Here is a 21,218-nt window from a genome sequence, read left to right as displayed (position 1 = left end):
GTGGAACACAAAGCTCAGTCAGCATTAGCAGGTCTGAGCACCAAGCCGTACAGACTGTGCACAAACCCAAACTAGTCACACAACCACAAACAACTCCAACAGAAGGGTTTAACCCTGAAACTATAATATTTTTTGCCTTTATTGATTGAGCAAAAAAACTCTACAAGGCACTGGCTCATTTTAGTTAACATCTAACGTTGAGTCATGCTGCTGTTAACACCAGAGCCTTGGTATTAAGTAATTAGGGCAGTATCAGGAAAAGGAATACACTTTTTGTTGCATCTGACTGATACACAGCTGAACACTTAACAGAGATTAAATCTGCTAAACAAATGTTACGTAACTTCAGATGAAAAAGCTTAACTGAAAGAGTTCAAGGTAATCTTGTTGAAGAGTGCACTGCCTAGCCTAAAAGTGAGGCGTAATAACAAGAAGCACTGCCAATAATTTGTTTCCAGAAATGTAAAGACTAAAAATTCAACTGAGCTGAAACAATACTGTCAAAAGCGATGGGGTGAATATAGATTATCCAATGCCACAAAATACTTTAGTCACTGCTGCTTTACCAAGTTACAGCATAGCATTTATTTAAACATAGGGGAAGAAGAGACAAGAATGCAAAAGCACAGTCTGAGTGCCAAAGAACCTAAAGTCAGCCACATTTAGAGTTCAGGGATCAGGGGGTAATTCAGGCACTTCTTGTAAGCTGGGGCCCAACATCTAAATACAAAGCTATAAACAGTATTTGAGTCACAACACCAGCGTTAACGTTGTCAGCTCTTTATAAGGCACATTTCCTTATAGCTATGATATAATTACCAGTGTCAAACTTTAATAAAGATATAGTTTTGCGACACTGGTTTCAAAAACATTGCCCACAGCATCACAGTTATAGGGATAAATGAACTAGTAGTGCCCACACAGTATTTTCTATTAGAGGTGCAGAACCAACTGCAGCTTTCTGCTTCAAAAGATAGACTCTCCTGCATGCAGGGCAGTGACATCATGTCTGTACTAATCCTTTCTTTCACCTCCCCTTCCTGCCTCCCCCCCAAAAAAGTGTTTTTGCATATGTAAAGCCAAAGGAATAACTTGAGGACAAAATATATACTCAAAGCAATTAAATGAATTATTTTTTAAAAAATAAGTGCACACATTCAGGAAATTCCTAATATTACTATTTACCGATGCTTCCAGGGATATCAAGAATGAGAGCCACAAGTACCTTTAGTAATAAGCAGCAAACAAGGCAATAGTTACTCAAAACTTTATTTTCCTGTGGTGAATATGAATGATAAAACAAACTGATGTAAGGTGAGATGACAAAAAAAAAAAAAAACAACCTATCAGTCACGCCAACACCAGGCTTTGTCCAATTTCTTCCTGTTAAATGTAAGCCTCTTTTTAATTCCTCTATTTTCTCAAAGTTTCTTCAAAATAGTTAAATTCTTAAAAAGAAATACTCTATCACTTTGTTTAAAATTAAAAGGCTTCCAACATCCACAACAAAAAGTTAACTCTTATTTATTGACTCCTTTACTCAGATTTGCCTTTCCTTCTCACAAATGCCCACCTACACACACACCCACAACCTTACTTTCCCAGCCGTTAGAGCTACAGTACAGAAATCATGACATGTTTATGCCAAGACTGCAGTAGCCTTTGAAATCTTATATATAATATATATAGTATATAAATATATATATATTTCTCTATATAAAGTTGAATATCTGCTCAGTTATACACTCGTAAGTCTAGGGCAGCTCCTTGTCTTACAGGTAAAACAGCTTACAATTCACATCAACTTCATTTACCTCAAAATAAACAAAAAGTTACTAACATACTTACTATAGCTAAAACTACAAGCCACATCTGAGGTAATTAGAGTCAAATAATCCCATTAAAGAAAAGGAGGATCGGGTCAATTAAAAGAAAATTACAAGTTGTCATTAGTTATTACTGAAACAACTGCTTAGCTAACACTATTAAAATAACAACCACGAACTTCACAATGGGACAGGACAGCTAAAAACAGTGTTTTAATAATCTGCTCTGAATAGGGCCTTCATTCTTCATTTCTCAGTGCAGCATTCTTGGAACAAAAAGCACTGCACGACTTCTATGCTACTCCTTATTTAAAAATAAATAACTAAACCACCAGTGTTGTATCCACAACACCCAATACACTATGTTCCAAAGCAAACTGCAGAAAATTTCTTCATATTTATTGTTGACTGTTTCCAATGAACAGAAGTTGCTCTGTTTCAAAACAGAAGGTAGACTGTTCCAAGCAATGACTGAAGGCTCTGAGCTGGTAAATCCTAACTGTGCAGTGAGGGAAAATAACCCACTCACATTACTTAGTACTACCTATTTTAAAACTTGCAAGACAGAAAGGAGCAACACTACTCACTTCCTTCAGTCCTTCTGGTTCAACTATACATTTTTCTATGTCTGAATGCCAAATCCCAGTTTCAATTATTTCCTTCACATCTATTTGCAAGACTGTAGAACATATCTATGTTGGCTGCAAGAGCATAAAAAATTAGAGATCCTCCATCCCCATTTTCCTGTGCAGTGGTACTGCGTTCAGCTGCCCTTATGAAGACTTCACCACCTTGCTGCTCTTGGGCAGCTTCAGATGATGCTTCAGAAGACCTCTAAAGTTAATTGAAAGTCAGCAATTCAGGAAACTATGCTAGAAATGCACGAGGTAGCATTTTTCCACTGTAAGCCATGCTCTGAATTGATTGTTTAGTACAATGCTGGATGCTCTTTTGCTGCAAGCAAGCATTTCAGGCAAACATGAACTGAGCCAAGCTTTTATCTTCTCCAAAAGCTGAGGTAGTTTAGAGTCTCCTGGTACTAATTCTAACAACAGTCCTCATGAAGTTTCAACCAGGCAAAAAATTTGGACTAACTATAATCTTTTTTTTCCTGTTGATTTCACACTGGTTTTCAAATGTGGTAGAGAGAGAAGAGAGGAGGGGGGGGAAAAAAAGGAAAGTTTCTTGTAATGACAGAATAGAGGGCTGGAGCACCTCTCCTATGAAGGAATTCTGAGGGAGTTGGCCTCATTCAGCTTAGAGAAGGCTGCAGGGAGACCCCATTGTGGTATTCCAGTTCTTGAAGGAAGATCATAAACTGAAGGGACACCAATTTTTCACACTAATAGCAACAGGAGAAGGGGGAATGACTTTAAACTAAAAGAGGGGAAGATTTAGATTAGATGTCTTGGGAAATTGTTTACTCAGAGGGCGGTGAGGCCCTGGCACAGCTGCCCATAGAGCTGTGGGTGCCCCATCCCTGCAGGCGCTCAGGGCCGGGTTGGATGGGGCCCTGGGCAGCCTGAGCTGGTGGGGGGCAGCCAGCCCACGGCAGGGGGTGGGGCTGGGTGGGCCTTAAGGTCCCTTCCAACCCAAACCATTCCATGATTTTATGATTCTGTTTTAGCATTTATATGGGAAATATCAGTGGAAATCTGAAATAATCACAGTAAAAGCAACAAGAGAAGTGAAGCAAAAGTGGCTGGCCACAGCTGACTAATGAAACAGCTGTACTGCCAATGAAAACTATCAGTCTTTAAAGATTTGTTCAGTCTTGTTAGTTAAAAAAAAAAAAAAAAAAAGAGTAAGTAAATTCAAGGACTTAATCATAGAACTTAATACAAAAACCAGTTTCCATTCCGAAATTCACATCAGAACGCCAGTAGTAAGACAGCTCTCTGCTGCAACAATATCCACACTCAGGGCTGAGCTGCCACCACATCCTCAGCCCCTTCTCCAAGCTGGAAGACAGACCACTGAAGGACTTTAAAGACCACACCTATATGCAACTACATAGATTTAGGGTAGAACCTTGTCACAGACAAATCCAGTTCTCCTCATTTATAAGCTTCCACTTCTCACAGGAACAAACACCTATGGCATGCAATCACCTTGTTAAAACAGTCCTGGCAGAAAACTGGAGATCTGATAAAAACGAAGACTGGGATTTAAATGCGAGTACTGCAAAGAAAATAACTTTCCAGCTGATAAACCAGAAACATTTTCTAAACATTTTTTTTTTAACTTTTCATATTTTATTAAACATACAAATAATTTGAACATTTCAATCTTTTATTTGCCTGACTCAGGCTAAAATTTTTAGAGCAGGCAAAAAGCTGGAGCCACTTCAGCTGCCTGTACATTGCAGTATTACGTTTACCCACTGTCAGCAGAGAGCATCCTCTAAATAACACTGTAGAAACACACTCATATTACAGACTAGCTTAAGCTTAAAAAAAACCTATTACATCGTTTAAAAATTGGCTGATGCTTATCACCCAACTGAGATTAAAAATATGATGCTTTGATACTATATATCTCAGGTCACCATTAAGAGTTAAAGCTATCCAAGTAACTCATTGACTGTAATATCCAACTTACCACTTGAGTGAGCAGTAGAGATTTTGAGGTAACAGGAAGCGACAGCACTTGCTCTTCTACCTCACCAAGGAAGTACGGGCTAATTTCATATTCCTGACTTTTAGTAACATAAAATAGAAAAGGCTGCTCAGTCTTCTGGTGGTTAAGCTACAACAGACAGCCAGATCGATCTTGCTGGCTGTGCAAATCAGTGTGGAAATCACTGTGCAAACGCAGTCATTGCCCTGATTTAATTGCTGCTAGCATACATACCTCACTGCACTAGCAGAGTACAGCTTGGAATTACCACTATTAAAAATAGTGCCAGTAACAGTGTTTAAGCAAAGTTTTAGCTCCAGGATAGAGCATGTCCTAGAAATGAGCGCGCCCTGGTACTGCACTGCAACGTAAACTGACAGGTTCACGAGTCAGCTATGTCCTCAACTCATCAAATACACACTGTAAGTAAAATATAAAAAGAACTAGTTACTTGTGGCACCTTTAAACCACTAATATGGATGCAAGCCTCCCTAACAGGGAGGCTGAGTGCTTTCTGCTTCATGTTCTAGCTGGATGCTTAATTTTTCATTAAGGCTCAGATTAGATTACAATTCCAAACAGAACTCCAAAGCTACAAATGCAAAGTCACTTTTAAGAACAAATAATCATGCATTGACAAACCTCAGACACATTAAAACCAGCTCTCTCCACTCACACTGCACACTCAGCCCTTGGCTATGTACCTCCCCTTTGTACACAGCCGCCAGGCTCCCTCAGCCTCTCGCACACAAAGCAGCAGCACCTGATCCCGTGATCCCTTCTGTCTGCCCAACGCTTCACTGTGGCTCCTGGGGGACAGAAAGAAAGGTCTGTCCAGACACGCTTCTCCAGGGTCAGAGCCAGTTTCTTTGTCTTGTCTGAATTCAATCAGCTTTTCTTGGCACACAATACCTCTGCACCATACATTTCCCAGCTGCTCTCAGAAGCTACTGATGCAAATTATTCATGGTTTGTTGGTGTTTGTAGTTTGTAGTGGCTGCATGCACTGGAAGTAGCACAGATACTTTCAGAACAAGTGTTTTGATAAAAAGTCTTCCAAATGGCCTTAAAAATTTAAGCTGATCATTGCACTGCAGCACAACAGGACATCAGTAAAATCAATTTAGCTTGCTACAGCCCTGCCATAACACTCAGGAGCAAATAGCTCATTCCTCCAAGTCTTCAACATTGAGCAAGATAAGAGCTCTGTGGCTTAAACTGGACTTGGTTGGTCAGTGCAGAAAGGAAGGCGAACACAAAGTTTGCCAGGATCAACACCAAATATAACAAATACTTTGCTAGGAATAGAAAAACCATAAACATGCACAAGAAACAATGCAGTAATGGCTTACTGGCAGTGCATAAAGACCTGGGAGGCTGTAATCATAGAATCATTTAGGTTGGAAAAAACCTCCAAGATCATCCATTCCAACCACCAATCTGCACTATTGAGCCCCCATCACTAAACTGTATCCTTTAGTGCAACAGTGTCACCACCACAGTGACTGCTGAGAAAGCAGTCAGAGTTGTTTCTTCTATATGGAATGTAGAAGAATGCCACATGGAATTACAGAGAAGCTCTGCCTACTGCTGCAGAAACACAACCCTCCCAGAAACCTACCCAAACTGCAATAGAAACAAGCTGGAGAGAGAAACCAGTGACAATGAACCAGTAACAATGGAAAAAGAAGTACAGTGCATTAAGAGCCACTTTGCTCTATGAACGTCAATCAGCAAATCAATCCTCAAGAAAGAGAGGCAAAAACATCGATGAAAGTTTTAGACAGATGCTGTGCTGAGAAGACTGGAAGGTCACAGTAAAAACTTACAGAATGCTATGGCCTGCACCAGGCTTCCAGAAAGGGTCACTCATACAGCGTTAAAGCCATTTCAAGCTATTTCATTACCAGCACTAAGTCAGACCATGTGATGTTATCACAGCAAGCTACAAACTTTGTATCACTAATTGCTGTGAATCAGCCAATTGCCTTCCACACCTACACAAAGAACATCATTTCCACTCAGTGGGTGCTCTCGGCTTTGACCATATCCTAACCACTGCCCTCATCATAAATCTCAACAAACACAAAAAAGTCATACAGATACAACAAAGGCCTATCTGAAATTTACTTCTTTCTAAAAGCCAATGAAAATCTAACTTTTTGAAGGAGAAACATGACAGTTCAGCAGATGGTGCCACTTTAAGATCCTCACAGAAAAGTTTGCTTTCTCCCTGGTTTCAACTACAGACTTTGCTTGCCCATGCCTTATCACCTGACTTTTGTTTGCACAGGAATATAGAACTCTGACATCAAACGAAGTACAGCTGCAGTGCAGCCCTTATATAAGCCTCATCACATGAATAATTAGCAAGGCCCAAAGGAAACTATGGATGGATTATTTCCCAACTATATTTAGAGTTAACTATTGCTAGACCACTGAATTAAAAACCCGTGGCCAATGGTTTTAGCAAAATAAACTGAAACTAATGAGCTACAGATTCATAAGAGGGAGCAGGATTATCTGGAACTAATAAAAGAAGATTTCCCTGCCTCAAAGTTTGAGGTCAGGATTGGTTGCTCTTCACAAACAATCATGTTTATAACTAAACACGTAATTGGATTCTCAATTAAGTCCTGTTGTCTGGTGATACAATATGTCAGATAATCTTATCAGAGTCCACGGATCTAAAATGTACATAACTTGTATCTTTGCTCTACCACCCAACATCAGTATCATGTGGAGGTCCCACAATCACTAACTCTGTATTTGTCTTAATAAGTTAAGCCTTGCATTTCCAAGCAGACACTGCAAAGCAGCAAATTTGGGTTCCTGATTTCCAATCCACAGCAGCACTGTAGGCAGAAGGACCCTGCAAAGGCAGCAGAAATGCAGCAACACAGCCTCAGCAGCTGGAAAATGGTACAGCAGTGACACACCACCGCAAACCTGCTGTCACAGCAGGACCTGCATCAGTTAACAATTTAAAATCAAACTTCACCGGGGCTCATAAATAAGTGAGAAAAACTTGACCAAAAAAAATTAAGACAAAAAAACAAAGACCCTACATCCTACATAAAAGACGCCCTCTCACAGTCTGTAGCTCTCCAAATTAACTGACCGCATCCCTTGCATTCATACCAAATGAACACTCAGGAGATGAGTTTATTGATATTTTAATGATAGAGCCGACCCCATAAACAGCAGCAGGTTTCCAAGGCCTTACAGCTCAGTCCTGCACTGAATGAAGCAGCAACAGAAGAAAAACAGAAAAAAAAAAAAAAGAAAAAAAAAAGAGAGAAAAAGAGACGGCCTGCGACCACTGCCTGAGCATTTGCTCTTGCTGGCACACAGAACAGGGGACACTGTTGTATATAGGTTGTACCAGTGGCATCACTGCCCAGACAGACAGTACAGCCAGACAATTCCAAGTACTGCAGCACATCTCTCTCTTGAAAACAAAAGCTCTTTCAGCTATTTCTCCCAGCAGCACACTGTATGTTATACATCCAGTATCACTTTACGTCAACCAGCACTGGTGTTCACATGTTAATCATTCCACTGATGTTTGGTTTTGCCTACCAGATTTTCTTCTGATGTTTTCCTCATCTAATACTAAGCTCTCCAGAGATCAACTTTCCAGCCTCAAACAACAAACAGATAATGAAAATAAACCTCTGTGATCTAATTTGTATACTGCACTAGAAGAAGAGTGACTCAGAAGGAAAATGCCCGACAATCAGTTGAATGCATAAATCCTGGGCTATGGCAATACTTTAAAATCATGCCTTAAACTGATTAGTTTTGAATGTCACCCCCGAGAGCCATTCTGAGGGATTTGGCATTCAGAAGCTAAGAGACAAATCTTGCTGAAATGGAAGACAGCAGAGTGTCCAATGCAGGATTAACAAGCAACGAAGAACCAACAACTATGTCACACAGTAAGAGTATTCAATAGGAAAAACACATGCAGAATTTTCACAGCAGAAATACATCTATTACTAAAACACATATTAATATGCTAACTTCAAATTACAGCACTTGCATATTTTGAACAGAAGTGCATTAGCAGTCAGGATCCTACAGTGTATTTTTGTTATCTGATTGGAAAAACACCACAATGTCAATTGATGTAACTTCTGAGCAAAGGACAGGATCTCTCACACACACTGATGTGCTGCAATGGCTATGCCCATCAATACTGAGGAGGCAACAAAACAAGAAGAGCTGTTTCCACTAAAATGATGTCAAACAAATGATGTCACTAAAAGCATTCTGCCCCACTGGCCCATTGGTAGATATACAGCCTTCCTCCCAGACAGCTTTAATTTGAAAAGAAGAATGCAAGTATAAATTACAGAATTCACATTAAAAAAAAAAAATTAAACCTACAAACATTGTAGTGGCTAGTCTACAGTTTGTCAAATTTCCTTGACACGTGTGATATAATTTGGAAGGCAGTAACATCTCCTAGTTGCAGTCTGAGAAATCCTGAACAGTAGATGTGGTCAAGAAAAGATGTAGATGTTACAAGCTTTGAGGCACTTCCCTCTGTCTACCAACATATTCCTGTTTTAGATAGATTGAACTTCAACCAGAAAACACTCCCACAGATACAAAGCAGACATTAACAACATAAAGAAAACTGAATGTTAATTCTGTCTAGTGTTTCACATTAATTACATGGAACACAAATCCAGAGGAACAAGGAGAGGGAAATAAAAGAACTAAATCATACTCCTGAAGATATTAGAATCCGTTTTTCCAAAGACAAAACAAAAACTGATAAGGCACAAACTATAATTAATTTCCTAGGAGTCAAAGGAAGCCGTTCCAAGATAAGTAACTGATGCTTTGGGTTGTATTCACAAGGTTATCACATGCTTCATGTGATAAAGCAATGACTAACTATGCATTTCTTTATGACTTAAAGAATATATATTGCCAAACAAACCAGAATTATAAGAACTGCCAAACTGTCACAGGCAGGACAGGGAAACTGATACAATTATTCTATGAGATGGTTAAGAAGTGCATGAATATCTAAGAAGCAAGAAATCAGTAACAGTGTTGGAGGTTAATTATTCTTGTTAGTCAGCTTGGCCAAAAAATAAATGAGCTTAAACTGGAAAAGGAAAACAGGCAAAAGATGACTGCTAAGTGTTCTTGCAGAGAGGAGAGGGAAGCATGTTGTTACCCTTTGCTGAATCACATTCCAAAGGCTTCCACAGCAGCAACACCATATCTATCACCAAGTGATCTTCAAGACTGGGGGTGCAGTGGTGGTGGGTGGGAAATAGACTTCAGAACAAAACGAACCCATTAGCCACACAAAACAAAACAAAACCCTCCAGTACTTCAAGCTGTGTCTGCTTACAACATGTTATCCTCCAACATCAGCCATATTACCAGCACCACTCTTTGACTGTCCATCTGCCAACACCTCACTATGGCCATCACATTCAGAACTCATCTGAAGAGGTTGTGGTCCCTTTGCTGAAGCTCTCCCACACAGCTCACCCTCCCCAACAGACTGTAGACACAGACCCTACAATAACTTGCTGGCTTTTAGCCCTTGCCTGTTCTCTTCCAAATATTTGAGATTACCAAGAAGACAGAGCTGAGTTCCTTTAACTGAAGTCAAGAGAAGAGACAGCAGTCATAAACCAAAGCAAGAAGCTTCTGAACCTGGCATAAGGAAAAAAAATTCCACTTGAGGACAGTCAAGTATTGGTTATTCAAGAGACTGAGCAATCTTCATTCTTAAAGGCTTTTCAATACCTAATAACTTGATAAAGCCCTGAGCAACCTGCCCTGAAATTAGTTTTGAGCCTGCTTTGAGCAGGAGGTTGGATCAGATAACATCCCAAGGTTTCTCCAAACCTAAATTTGTCTAAGCTTACCCTTTCAAATTTCCAAGGCTTTTCTGTTAACACAGATGTTGTCACATCTCTGCAAGCATACCATGGCATCTGAATGGGGTCATTCTCAAGGAGAATTCCCTGAGGGTAGCCCTGCCGAGAAGGACTTGGGGGTCCTGGTAGATGAAAAACTTAACATGAGCCAGCAATGTGCACCTGCAGTCTAGAAGGCCAACTATATCCTGGGCTGCATCAAAAGAGGGGTGGCAGCAGGGGAGGTAGGTGACTGTTTCTCTCTACTCTGCCCCCGTGAGGCACCATGTGGAACATTGCATCCAGGGCTGGGCCCCCAAGAAACAGAGATGATGTGGAGCTTTTGGACAGGGTCCTGAGGAGAGCCACAAGGATTAAAAGAGAGCTGAAGCATCTCTCCCACAAGGACAGAAGAAGGGAGCTTGGGCTCCAGGGAAGACCTCCTTGCAGCCTTCTGATATTTAAAGGGAGATTATAAACAGGAGGGAAATTAAGTTTTTACACAGCTAATAGTGACAGCACAAGGAATAATGGTTTTAAACTGAAGGAGGGAAGATTTAGACTAGATGTCAGGGGGAAGCTTTTCACAGAGAGAGTGGTGAGGTGTTGGAACAGGCTGCCCAGAGAGGCTGTGAATGCTCCACCCCTGGAGGTGTTCAAGGCCAGGCTGGATGGGGCCCTGAGCAACCTGGTCCAGAGCTAGATCTAGCAGTCAGCAATCCTGCTTGTGGCATGGGGATTGGAACTAGATGACCTTTGAGATCTCTTCCAACTCAAGCCGTCCTATGATTCAACTGTGCTGAATTCAGGCCTTGACAATGGACATGCAACTTCATGGAATTGCAGGCAATTGGGATGGAAGACACATGGAAATGTCATAGAGATTACTCACCCACTCTACCTTTCTGTACTAATATCATCTATGTCCGCATCTATGACAGATATCAAGTTGATTTGTTTTTAGAAGTCTCTCCTAAGGGTGATTTCACATCTCCGCAAACTGCTCCAGGACATCCATCATAACAACAGATAAATGCTTCCTTCCTGTCTTTTACTTTTCTTACTGGAGGTTAAGCCTGTTAACCTGGCTGGAACATAAAGAACAATTTATTCCCTTCTACTTTGCATTTGGCACTAGGTATTTCAAAACACAGCTCTTAGCAATCTTCACTTCTTCTATCTCACATTATGGAACCAGTTCTGTTTTTAGATGCCCAGTCATCACCCTTCTCTCCTCAATTCCCTCTAATTAGTCTGCATTTTTCTTGAACTGAACCTGAACACTGGACCTCAGCCAAGACATGATCAGGATTATCATGGATTACTTTGTGCCTTGCATAAAAACTCCATTTTCTCTAAAGTCTAATTTTCTTTCTTTTTTTTTTTTTTTGCCACAATACTTCCGTTTCATGATTAATTTTCATATATTATTAAAAAACACTTGCCTATAACAACAGCAGAGAGTACACTTGCCCTTTACTGTCAGTAAACTAGCATCCAAGATGTAGGCTAACATCATTTGATATAAGACCCCTCTCTACCTCCCAAAAAACTTCCCAGCATTCAGCAGTCATGAGAGTTAAAAATCAACAGAAGAATCAGCCTGGGATGGACCAGCCCTGCTTTCAGACCTGGCCGCACAGAACAAAGCACTTTCATCTGAGGCTCTCGACTGTAGAATGTTTATTCCTCTTTTGGGCCTAGCAAGGCTTTACTTGTTGACATTTAACGAACAATGAAAGCCCATCTGTTCCCCAAAGGCTTTGCCAGCAACTATAATGAAACAGACCTACAGGTAGCTTCAAAATTCAGAGCCAAAACAGCAAGTATACTAGATGACCAGCCAACATCACATGGGCCATGAGGGAAGAATCAGCTTGTGGGAGCATTAAGAATATATATATATATATATATATATAAAGAATCAGGGTACTTCAGTGTTAAATGACTTACCTGTCAATAGCAGTTCACTCCTACCCCAGATCTGTATTGTTCCTGAGTGATGGGCTGGGTGATTAGATCAGACAGAAGTGTAAATCTGGTACAGGTAATGCAGATTGAACAGGTGGCCCTCTTTCTGACCTGTTATTACTTTGAACTGTAAGTAGGGTAGCCCTTCTCTTTCCTCTTATGTGTAAAAAAGATATTCTGATATTTACTCTTCCTCAGCCCTACACGAAAATATTCTCTGGTCCTCAATGTATTTCAAATACTTTTCTCATTAAACTTTCTTAAATGCACAGATCATTCACTTGTGATATAATTGTAACTAGAAAAAAGAAAACATGGGAAATATCAGTAATACGAGTCTCCAAATTAACACGTATGGGTAATACTTAAGGGGGAAAAAAAGAAACCAACAAAAACAAAATGCAATATTCAAAGGCATCACATTACAGAGCCAGAGTCTACAAATAAAAGTTTTACATTTAGACTTCAAAAGGAACACATTTGAGACCAAGGACTGAAAGATACCTTACCTGGACAACTGCTACGGGGCAAAAACCAATGAAAAGTATTGTTTGCCTGGGATCATTCAGCCACTTCCTACGGATCAGTGTCTTGCATTAGCTTTTTTTATTATATTATTTTCACATTAAAAAAAAAAAAAAAAATCAGGGGCAGGATGGGGAGAGGGTTATGGAAACAAAGCCATATGGGTGCTTTAGCAAAACAGAAGTTTTTGATTGTAACACTTTTCATTGACTAAGGAGTTTTACTAGCAGCTGTTTTTCTCATTATACTGCATTATGTGTTATTTATACCACTCTATAAGTGCTTACTACATTTTAAAGCTGTATCTTTGGCCTGAGGAACTTAAGACACAATTCTGAGATGGCAGGAAGCACCAGCAGAGCACAAGAAGATGAGAAAAAAGAAATGAAAGAAAGGCTCACTACATACCTTCATATCACTCAAATTCATAAGGGTAAAGACAGAGGCACAGAGATTCTGGACAGAATCAAGCACAAACTAAAAAAGAGGAACTGCTGCAGCTGGCAGAACTATTTCATCAATACTACTGAATGAGAGATGAGCAGCCCCAGGATCTTGGAATAACGAACCTTTAGAAGGACTAATTAAGTTGAAAATACATGAAGGGGGAAGAAAAAAAAAAAAAGAAAAAAAAATCAGTGTCCTTCAATCTACTGTATAGCATTTCAGAAAACTTGGAGCACTTGAAGTATATAGAATCTGCATTAAATGTACAATGTCCTGCAAAAGTTTTATATATATATATATATATTATATATGAACTATGCAGGTGTCCTATAGCAGTACAAATACAAGAAGCACCAATGAGAAAACTAACTCTTGAATCCATTTCCAAAATCATCATTCTACTTGCACGCATGTAGGTTACTGTGCATGAAGAGAAATCATTTAAAAACCTCCTATGAAGGTTTTGTTGCTCTCAGCCTCCCTTGCTGGAACTCCACCAACTCAAGGGATGCATCATTCATTTTTGCTTGATAGAGTTAAATTCTAAAGTTGCCTAAAGCAGGCACTGTCCCAGACAGCAAGCCTAGCACTTGTCAACTGATCAGAAAAAGTTCCTCAAGCAAAAATAAATTACTCCAGCACTAGTGGACTTAATCACATCTGTTGAAGGCAACATCAAAAATGGTACCCACTCCTCACTCCTGGTTTCCAGAGTCTATCTAGGAGATATTTTACACTAATCCAGTGGCCAGCTCTGAATCAGCAGCTTAACTGGTCCACTTCCAGCAGTACTATTCTTACACTTAAAAATCTTGTTAAAATCATGCTGTGGTTGATGCTGAGTAGACAGCAAGACTTATGGCCAGAGACTGAATATGGAACAGAAGTGTGGATGGAAACACCACCAGACGAGCACTGTAAGCATCTATCACCCATCCCAATTACATACACTCCATAATAAGCACTTCAGAACAGATCCTGCAGCGTATGGAAAGGTTCTTGTAGGTCATAAAGTAAGAAGAACAAAACCACCACAACTGGTTTTAATCACACAATAAATGAATCGGTTGAAGAAAGTTACAATTTTCAGAACCAACAAGAACAACTTCAAGGATGGAAAGGTTGCAGACATGTATGTCCCTTCATGAATTTTCAAAGGCAATGTGAGCAGGTTCACATTTTAAACATTTAAAAATATATTGGAGAGACCTTCTCTGCACATCAAAGTCACTGCACCACTGACTTTAAAACTCTTCCACTGGTCTCCATTTGCATGTTGTTGCTATGGTAAATGCATCAAACTAGAGAACTTGTTGGAAAAAAAATAAGGTTGAGTTTCTGCCTTTAGTCACACTGGGGCAGACATTTATCTCAGCCAAGTTTCACCAGGGAAAACTGGAAAGTAACACAGAGAACTACAAAAAAAGAAAGTAATAACAGAAAGAAAATGAGCACAGATATAATATGATTTTAGAGAAGAAGGGAAAGAGCACACAAGAAAAAGGCACAGCTCATGTAGTTACTCTTGCTGGACTCGTTCAGATTGTGTTTGATTTCTAATTAAATTTTTTTTGTTCTCCAGTTCAAACAATACTTTTAACTTCTTGTAAGTGCTCTACACAGGAATTAAATTAGTATAACAAAAAAAAAAACAAACACGCATCTGCTTCAGCAGCCCCAGATATGACAGAATACAGAATCTTCTCCTTAATCAGCTAAAAAAGTGCACCTAAAACAGCTTTATTTCTTATCAGTAATCATGCAACTTAAGAGAAAAGTGAGAACTTCAGCTGCCTGGGCAGCAAGGGAAACCTATGAAGCACTTGGAGCAAAGAAAGGGAAAGCAGAGGGAGGGAGCAAGGCTCCTCAACCTCAAGCACAAGGGTCATCCAGCTACTGTAGAAGAACTCACAGCAGTGGCACAGAAAAGAGGAAAAGGTGAAGCTCTGAGCTGAATAATAGGGTTCATGCTGTAGCACAGACATTCCTTTAACTCTCTACAGAGTGCAGCAAAGAGAACGTCATCAAATGGAAAGCAGATTTTCAAAGTGAACTAAATTCCCAAGTCTTCTGTAAGCTTTACTTAAGTTCAAAATACAATCCACCTGCAACCACGGACAAACTAATACCACTTTTTGTCGGGTTTTGTATTGTTATAATTGAAGACACATTCATCTTTTGGCAAGGAATACATAACGTGAAGGGAAACGCCTGACTAGGCTTTCTTTCCCCTCCACGAAAGAATGAGTTTGTGGTTACCTCACGAGCAGTGGAAAGGCAAGTTTATTTCCTAGAAAGCAAGATCACAGATCCCAGCCTGCCCCAAGCAATATCAGTTACGGATGATCGAGTCAGATATGATGAAACCTGAATTAATTCAGCAGCAGATGGTGCTGTGTTTTTTTTCCTAGCTAAAATGCAAAACATATGGATGGGGTGGCATAACGTTTCAGCAAAGGACAAGGGAATGTTTGTTTAAGTCACGGTGCAAAGAGTAACATGAAAACTTACAAAAGATAAGCAACGTGAGCTTTCCAAAAGCTAGATTTCTTTGGTATCCTTCCATTAACAGACTCTCCAACAGGAATATTTTGCAACACTTGACAAGACTCAAAAAAAAAAATAAAAAATCACTATTTAATACTGCCAAACAACTTTTTTTTTTTGCCCTCACTGGGGCAGAATTGCATACTGCAGGACTGCTGAACTTCATTCATGCATCATTTTCTCAGATATTTTTCCCGAAAAACTTTCAAATCCTTACATAATTACAGCTGGATTGTAACTGAAGAAAATTGTGGTTCATTTTTAGGATCCAGTGGATAGTACTGTAATCTATTCTGTTGCTTATCTACTTACAGAAGGATTTAAATAGCAAGAGATGCTTAGCACTGTACGGGAAGCATGAAACCAGTACCTCCAGAGCCTGCAATATATACACCACAGCAGGCTTGGATATTCAGCTGACATTTGTGGGGCCATTTATGGTAGGAAGCCTAAACACAACAGAAAAGCGTTTGCAGAACAGCAACCTAAGTAAGAAAATTAATTTTAACACTCAAGGTGCTTCAAAGCACACCCATCAAAAAGACAGATTCCTTCCACTCAGCTCCTTCTCTCCTGCTTACAATAGCTGGATCCAGCACAGAGGAAAAGAACTTTGGTGCAGAAGCTATTAGAAATAACTGCTGAGAAGAGGAACATGAAAGATGGAAAGGTACTCAAATAGTAGATGGGGAGAAAGGAAAAAAAAAAAAACAAACTAGCAAAAGAGCAAGAAGTGCAGAAGAGGGCCAACTACGTAGCTCAGGAACTGGGGACAGGGGAGGAACGAGCCCAGCACTCCCAGAACAAATCTATGCAACAGAAGGTTGAGGTTACGTGGAATGAACACATCCCATTTGCCTTATCAGAAGTCCACGGTGTATCCTGATCTCATGCCACAAGCAGCTTGATTAGTTGGGCAAATAAATAAACAAACATACTGACACTGAATTAGTAATCAGTACATTTCCCCTCTTGGAATACCAGAAATAGAAGGTTTTATTCATGAGCTACAATTATTACTTTCGCTGTTACTTTAAAAGTTTCCTGACAGATGCCTTATATTTTGTGCACGAAATTGCCATACTTGGCAGACATCGGATTTCACCGTGGTGAAGCAGCATTACAGTGTATGGCAGAGAGCCAGGGCGGGTACAAGAAGGGCACATCTGAGATGATTCAGGGAAATCTGGGTGGCCATATCCCACGCTTGAGGGCTGTAACACAGCCCTGACAGCAGCAGCTGAAACAGTGGCACTCATGCTCTTGCCAAAGTAGTGAATAAAGCACACCAACTCAAACATAAGGAGGATTTAAAAATAAATGAATTAACCAATAAACACTTCCACAGCTCTTCCCTTCACTGCTCTCTGATATTAAATATACCTGGTGATAAAACACTGTCCCTTAACTACTCATTTCCCTGGTTCTTCGCTTTTGGCCATTAAGACAGTTTCAACTGGATTCCATCCTCCTCTACGACAACATGCCCGATGCTACAGCTCTATTTCCTTCAGCTGCACCACCACACAGTTCATGTCCTTTCACAGTCTGCTCCACCTGGGGCATCATCCAACCACATCTCAGTGACCACTGTACTTTTCCTTGGTTGTTGGTCAGCTTCCAGAGCTATTCATCTTTTCACATAATACTTTATTATTTCCTCCTCTGTTTTCACACAGCATCTTAAAAGGCTGCATTACCAATCAAGACTGAAGCTTATAATCTTTGTGTCTGGGACTCTCAGTGACTCAGCACAAATTAAAGCCATCCTTCTCCTATGGAGCACTAGAAGACAGAAACTTCCATTTTTCCACAGTTTTGCTGTCTTCTCTATAACAGGATACATATAACAGACACTGTTTCATGCTTCAGCAGAGTCCCTCAAGCAACCCTTCCGATGAGCTCCACCCACCCATTATTACTCTCTTCAAGAGTTCCCTTGTTTAGCTTGTGTCCAAAAAGGCAAAGGACCTAACTCCAACCTTTCTGTATGCTCAGATCACCCTTGCTAGGATCACAGAATGGTTTAGGTTGGGAGGGGCCTTTAAGATCATCTCATTCTAACCCTGCTGCTTTAGGCAAGGACACCACCCAATAGACCAGGTGCTCCAAGCCCTGGGATGCCCTAACAGTGTTGCAGCAAGCCATACAGAGCGAGGACAGGCACTGCCACCTCTCCTGTTGGAGATATTTCAAGTCCTGTGACCCCAACCAAGCCCCAGATAGCTGACACAATAACTAAGTTCCACACCAACACATGCTGTGGCTAGAGAGGATTGCAACAGTCAGTGAGAACCTCATCTACCCAACCCATAAGAAGCCTGAGTTACACTACATCGTGGCTGTGGATACCACTAACATGGCAAAATACCCCAGAATTTGAAACTATAACTGACATCCTTTTGTGAACTTGATTCCAGAACTACCTGCCTGATGGCCTGCAGCATTTCAGAGCCTCCTCAACAAAACTGAATCTTCATCTGCTGAAAAGACATTGACAGAATGAAGGCAGCAATTACAGCTTTACAAAAAGAGTAGCTTTTCACATGTAAAAGAAAAAAAGAGTTCAGATAGCCATCACGAGGGCTCCCTGATTTCATCTGAAAACAGACATTACACACAGAGGAACACAGAGCAAAGCTCTTTGTTGAAGTTGCACACTATTACCAAAATTGTGAGTCCACAACTCTTTCAGTGGAGGCTGCAATACAGAAAGAAATTTTTTTCTTAATTGGGGAATTTAACCTTAGTTACTGGATTACCTGTCAAATTCTTTTCTGCTTTCATGCTTCACTAAACAGCATTTAGCTCAGTGCTCACAAACCCATTATTACACTAGAGAAAATGGGGAGCAATTAACATACAAAATGATAGCTTTAAGGTGGAGCTGGTTGGAAAGAAAGAAGTATTTTTGAATAGTGTTGTCTACGATTAGGTAAAATAACCAGGTTCTGGAAAAAAAAAAAAAACGACAAAACAATTTGCTAAATCATTTCAGTAATGTCTATCCTACAACTCGTGATTAAGGCTCAAGCTAACGCAGCTCTTCAGAAAGCTTAGGGCAAAATGCCTTTGAAACATCTCAGTTGAGTTACTACCACATGGGTTGCAACCTAAAAAAAAGCCAGGGCTCCTGCTGGGCAATTCATTCATAAAACATACATGTAAAAACAGACTAAATCATTACAACAGCAGACACCAATGCTGAACTAACCTCAAGTCCCCCAAAAGAACTAAAGAACCAAAACAAGAAGGAAACAGAATTCAGTAGTTTTCATAATGCACTGCACAGCGCTGTGCTGATGCAACTGGTCTTGCAGCTCAGAGCACTACAGCACTACACAGGATAGACAAACAGAAATAACAGAAAAGTTACTGGCAGGGAAAAAGCAGTTGTGCAAGGGTTTTATCCTGGGTTCTAAACTGACAAGGAGAAATGATTAACTGTATGCGAACAGTTAATCTGACAAGGCAGGCAGACAGGAGCAAAGATGCAATCCCTCATTCCTAGCAAGCTGTACTCAGCTGTAGGACCTCAGCTGTCTAGTTATGTTACAGAAATACGCCTTGTAACATTTGGGGTTTGTTTTCAAGAGCTACCGTGGTCCATCGTAGTACAGCTGAGCCACGTTCATTCACTTTTATCAGCCCTTTGCCATAGATTATTTCTAATCTATTTATCATCACATGTCTATAACCATGGACATATCTGCACCAGCAGCTTTTAGTCAATTCCCAGCAACAACAGCCCTTTGTATTTTAAATGAACTCCTACACCACTATTTTTCTTGGCTTGAAGGATATTTAATATTTTCTTCAAATGACAGAGCAGTCTGCTAACCTGCAACACGCTCTATTTTGGGGATCACACCTATCTCATATTTTCCTCTTTAAATACACAGCCTAGTCGTGCTTTAGAATAATACCTCCCTGTATTCTGTGTGAAAAAGGCACGGACAGAAAACCACTCCCGCAGAAGCATCTCTCTGCACGGGCAGCACAACAACTGCAGTGCACATCCCATGCTATCACACAGGGGCGGTGCCTGTTTACCGAAAATGTTATTGAGCTGTTCCCCCCCTAACACACCCACCAGCAGCAGCTCTCAGCAGCATGGCTTATTCCTACGCCCTGTTTAGCACAGCTATCCACCTGCTTTGTCTTCCTGTGCAGTCCCTGAATTACCCCAGAAGGTGAAGTGCGTGCGGTGGCTGCGAAGCCCAAATGGAGAGACAGACCTTGCCCGAGGTCGGACCGCATGTGCCACCAGAGCATCAGCACATAACGCACAGAACCTTCTTTAGAGAGGAAAAAACCCACAATCCCCATTCAGTACCACGACCCAAACCCAAACACGTGCATTCTGCCGTACGTGTGTGTGCGTGCAGGTCTATTTCCTCTTATATTTGAATTATGTAAAGGCATCCTGAAACTTAAGACATCCGTGGGCTAATCTGGAAGTTCTTCAAACGTAACATCTTCACGTAGAAAACCGAGAAGAGCCAGGAGCTCGCTGCCGAACACCAGATCTTTATCTCCGATAAAAAAGCGTAATTTGAATGAGCTGATGTTCCCGAACGATTGAAGCTCCGTTCCCAGCACGGCTCCTACACAAACTGCCGTTTGCTGCGAGCAGCCGCGCGGCTGCGGGGCTGTCATGAGCGGGAGCGCGTGCGGCAAAACGCGAGGCCGAGAATGACTCGACGAGTAAGGCGGCCTCGGGAAGCGTTTGTCCACCTTTCCGCCGCTTCCGAGGGAAAAAAGGAGTCGGAAAGAGGCCCCGCGCGGAGCTCCCAGCGGCGGCGCGTTCCCTCCGGGCGGACGCAGCTCCGCGGAGGGCCGCCCCGCTCCCCCACCTGCAGCCGCCGCTTACCTGACGGCCACCCGCACCGAGCTCTCGTCCTGGCCGGCCGACATGGTGCCGGGCGGCGCCGAGCGGGAGGAGCTGAGGGCAGCGGCCGCGGCTCCCGCTCACCTCCCGCAGCGCCGCGCTCCAGCCATTTTAGGTGCCGGAACGGCTAAGGTAGAGCCGCGGAGCTCGGGGCGGGACCGCCGCTCCTCTGCCCCCGCCCCGCCGCGGCCCCGCCAGTCCCTGGGCGGGGAGCGCCGTCGCTCCGTCACTCGCTCCCGCGGTCCGCCGGCCGGGGGACGAGCCCCGGGCGCCGGCCCCAGCCCCGGGCCCGCTGCAGCCGCAATGCGTCACGGCCCCGCCCCGGGCCGGCGGTAGGCACGGCGCGGGCACGCGGCCCGGCGGGAGCGCGCGGCGCTCGCCCCTCGCCGCCTCCGTCCCGCCCGCCCCTCGGGAGCCGCGTGCCCGCCGGCCGCGGGGCTGCTGCCGCCCGAGCCCGGCGCTGCCGCCGCCTTCACCGAGCGCCCGGCGTTCGGCTGC

The 21,218-nt window shown here is 41.9% G+C and overlaps 1 protein-coding gene across 4 annotated transcripts in view; it reads right to left on the bottom strand.

The window, feature by feature from the left end:
* KIF21A (kinesin family member 21A) overlaps positions 1-21,010 on the bottom strand; it is an 84,776-nt gene extending 63,766 nt beyond the window's left edge. For 3 of the 4 annotated variants that reach the window (XM_031601358.2, XM_031601272.2, XM_090136275.1), the window contains exon 1: positions 20,703-21,009. In XM_031601358.2, the coding sequence (XP_031457218.1) occupies positions 20,703-20,746 (44 nt within the window). In that variant the 5' untranslated portion in view covers positions 20,747-21,009. Of the gene's footprint in view, positions 1-20,702 lie in introns of all 4 variants that reach the window. The other variant, XM_031601187.2, reaches the window with a different exon arrangement.
* Positions 21,011-21,218: the final 208 nt, after the last annotated feature.

This window comes from Phasianus colchicus, chromosome 1 (genome assembly GCF_987193195.1).
Source record: "Phasianus colchicus chromosome 1, bPhaCol1.hap1.1, whole genome shotgun sequence".
Taxonomy (NCBI): Eukaryota; Metazoa; Chordata; class Aves; order Galliformes; family Phasianidae; genus Phasianus; species Phasianus colchicus.
This window is presented reverse-complemented; position numbering and strand designations above follow the sequence as displayed.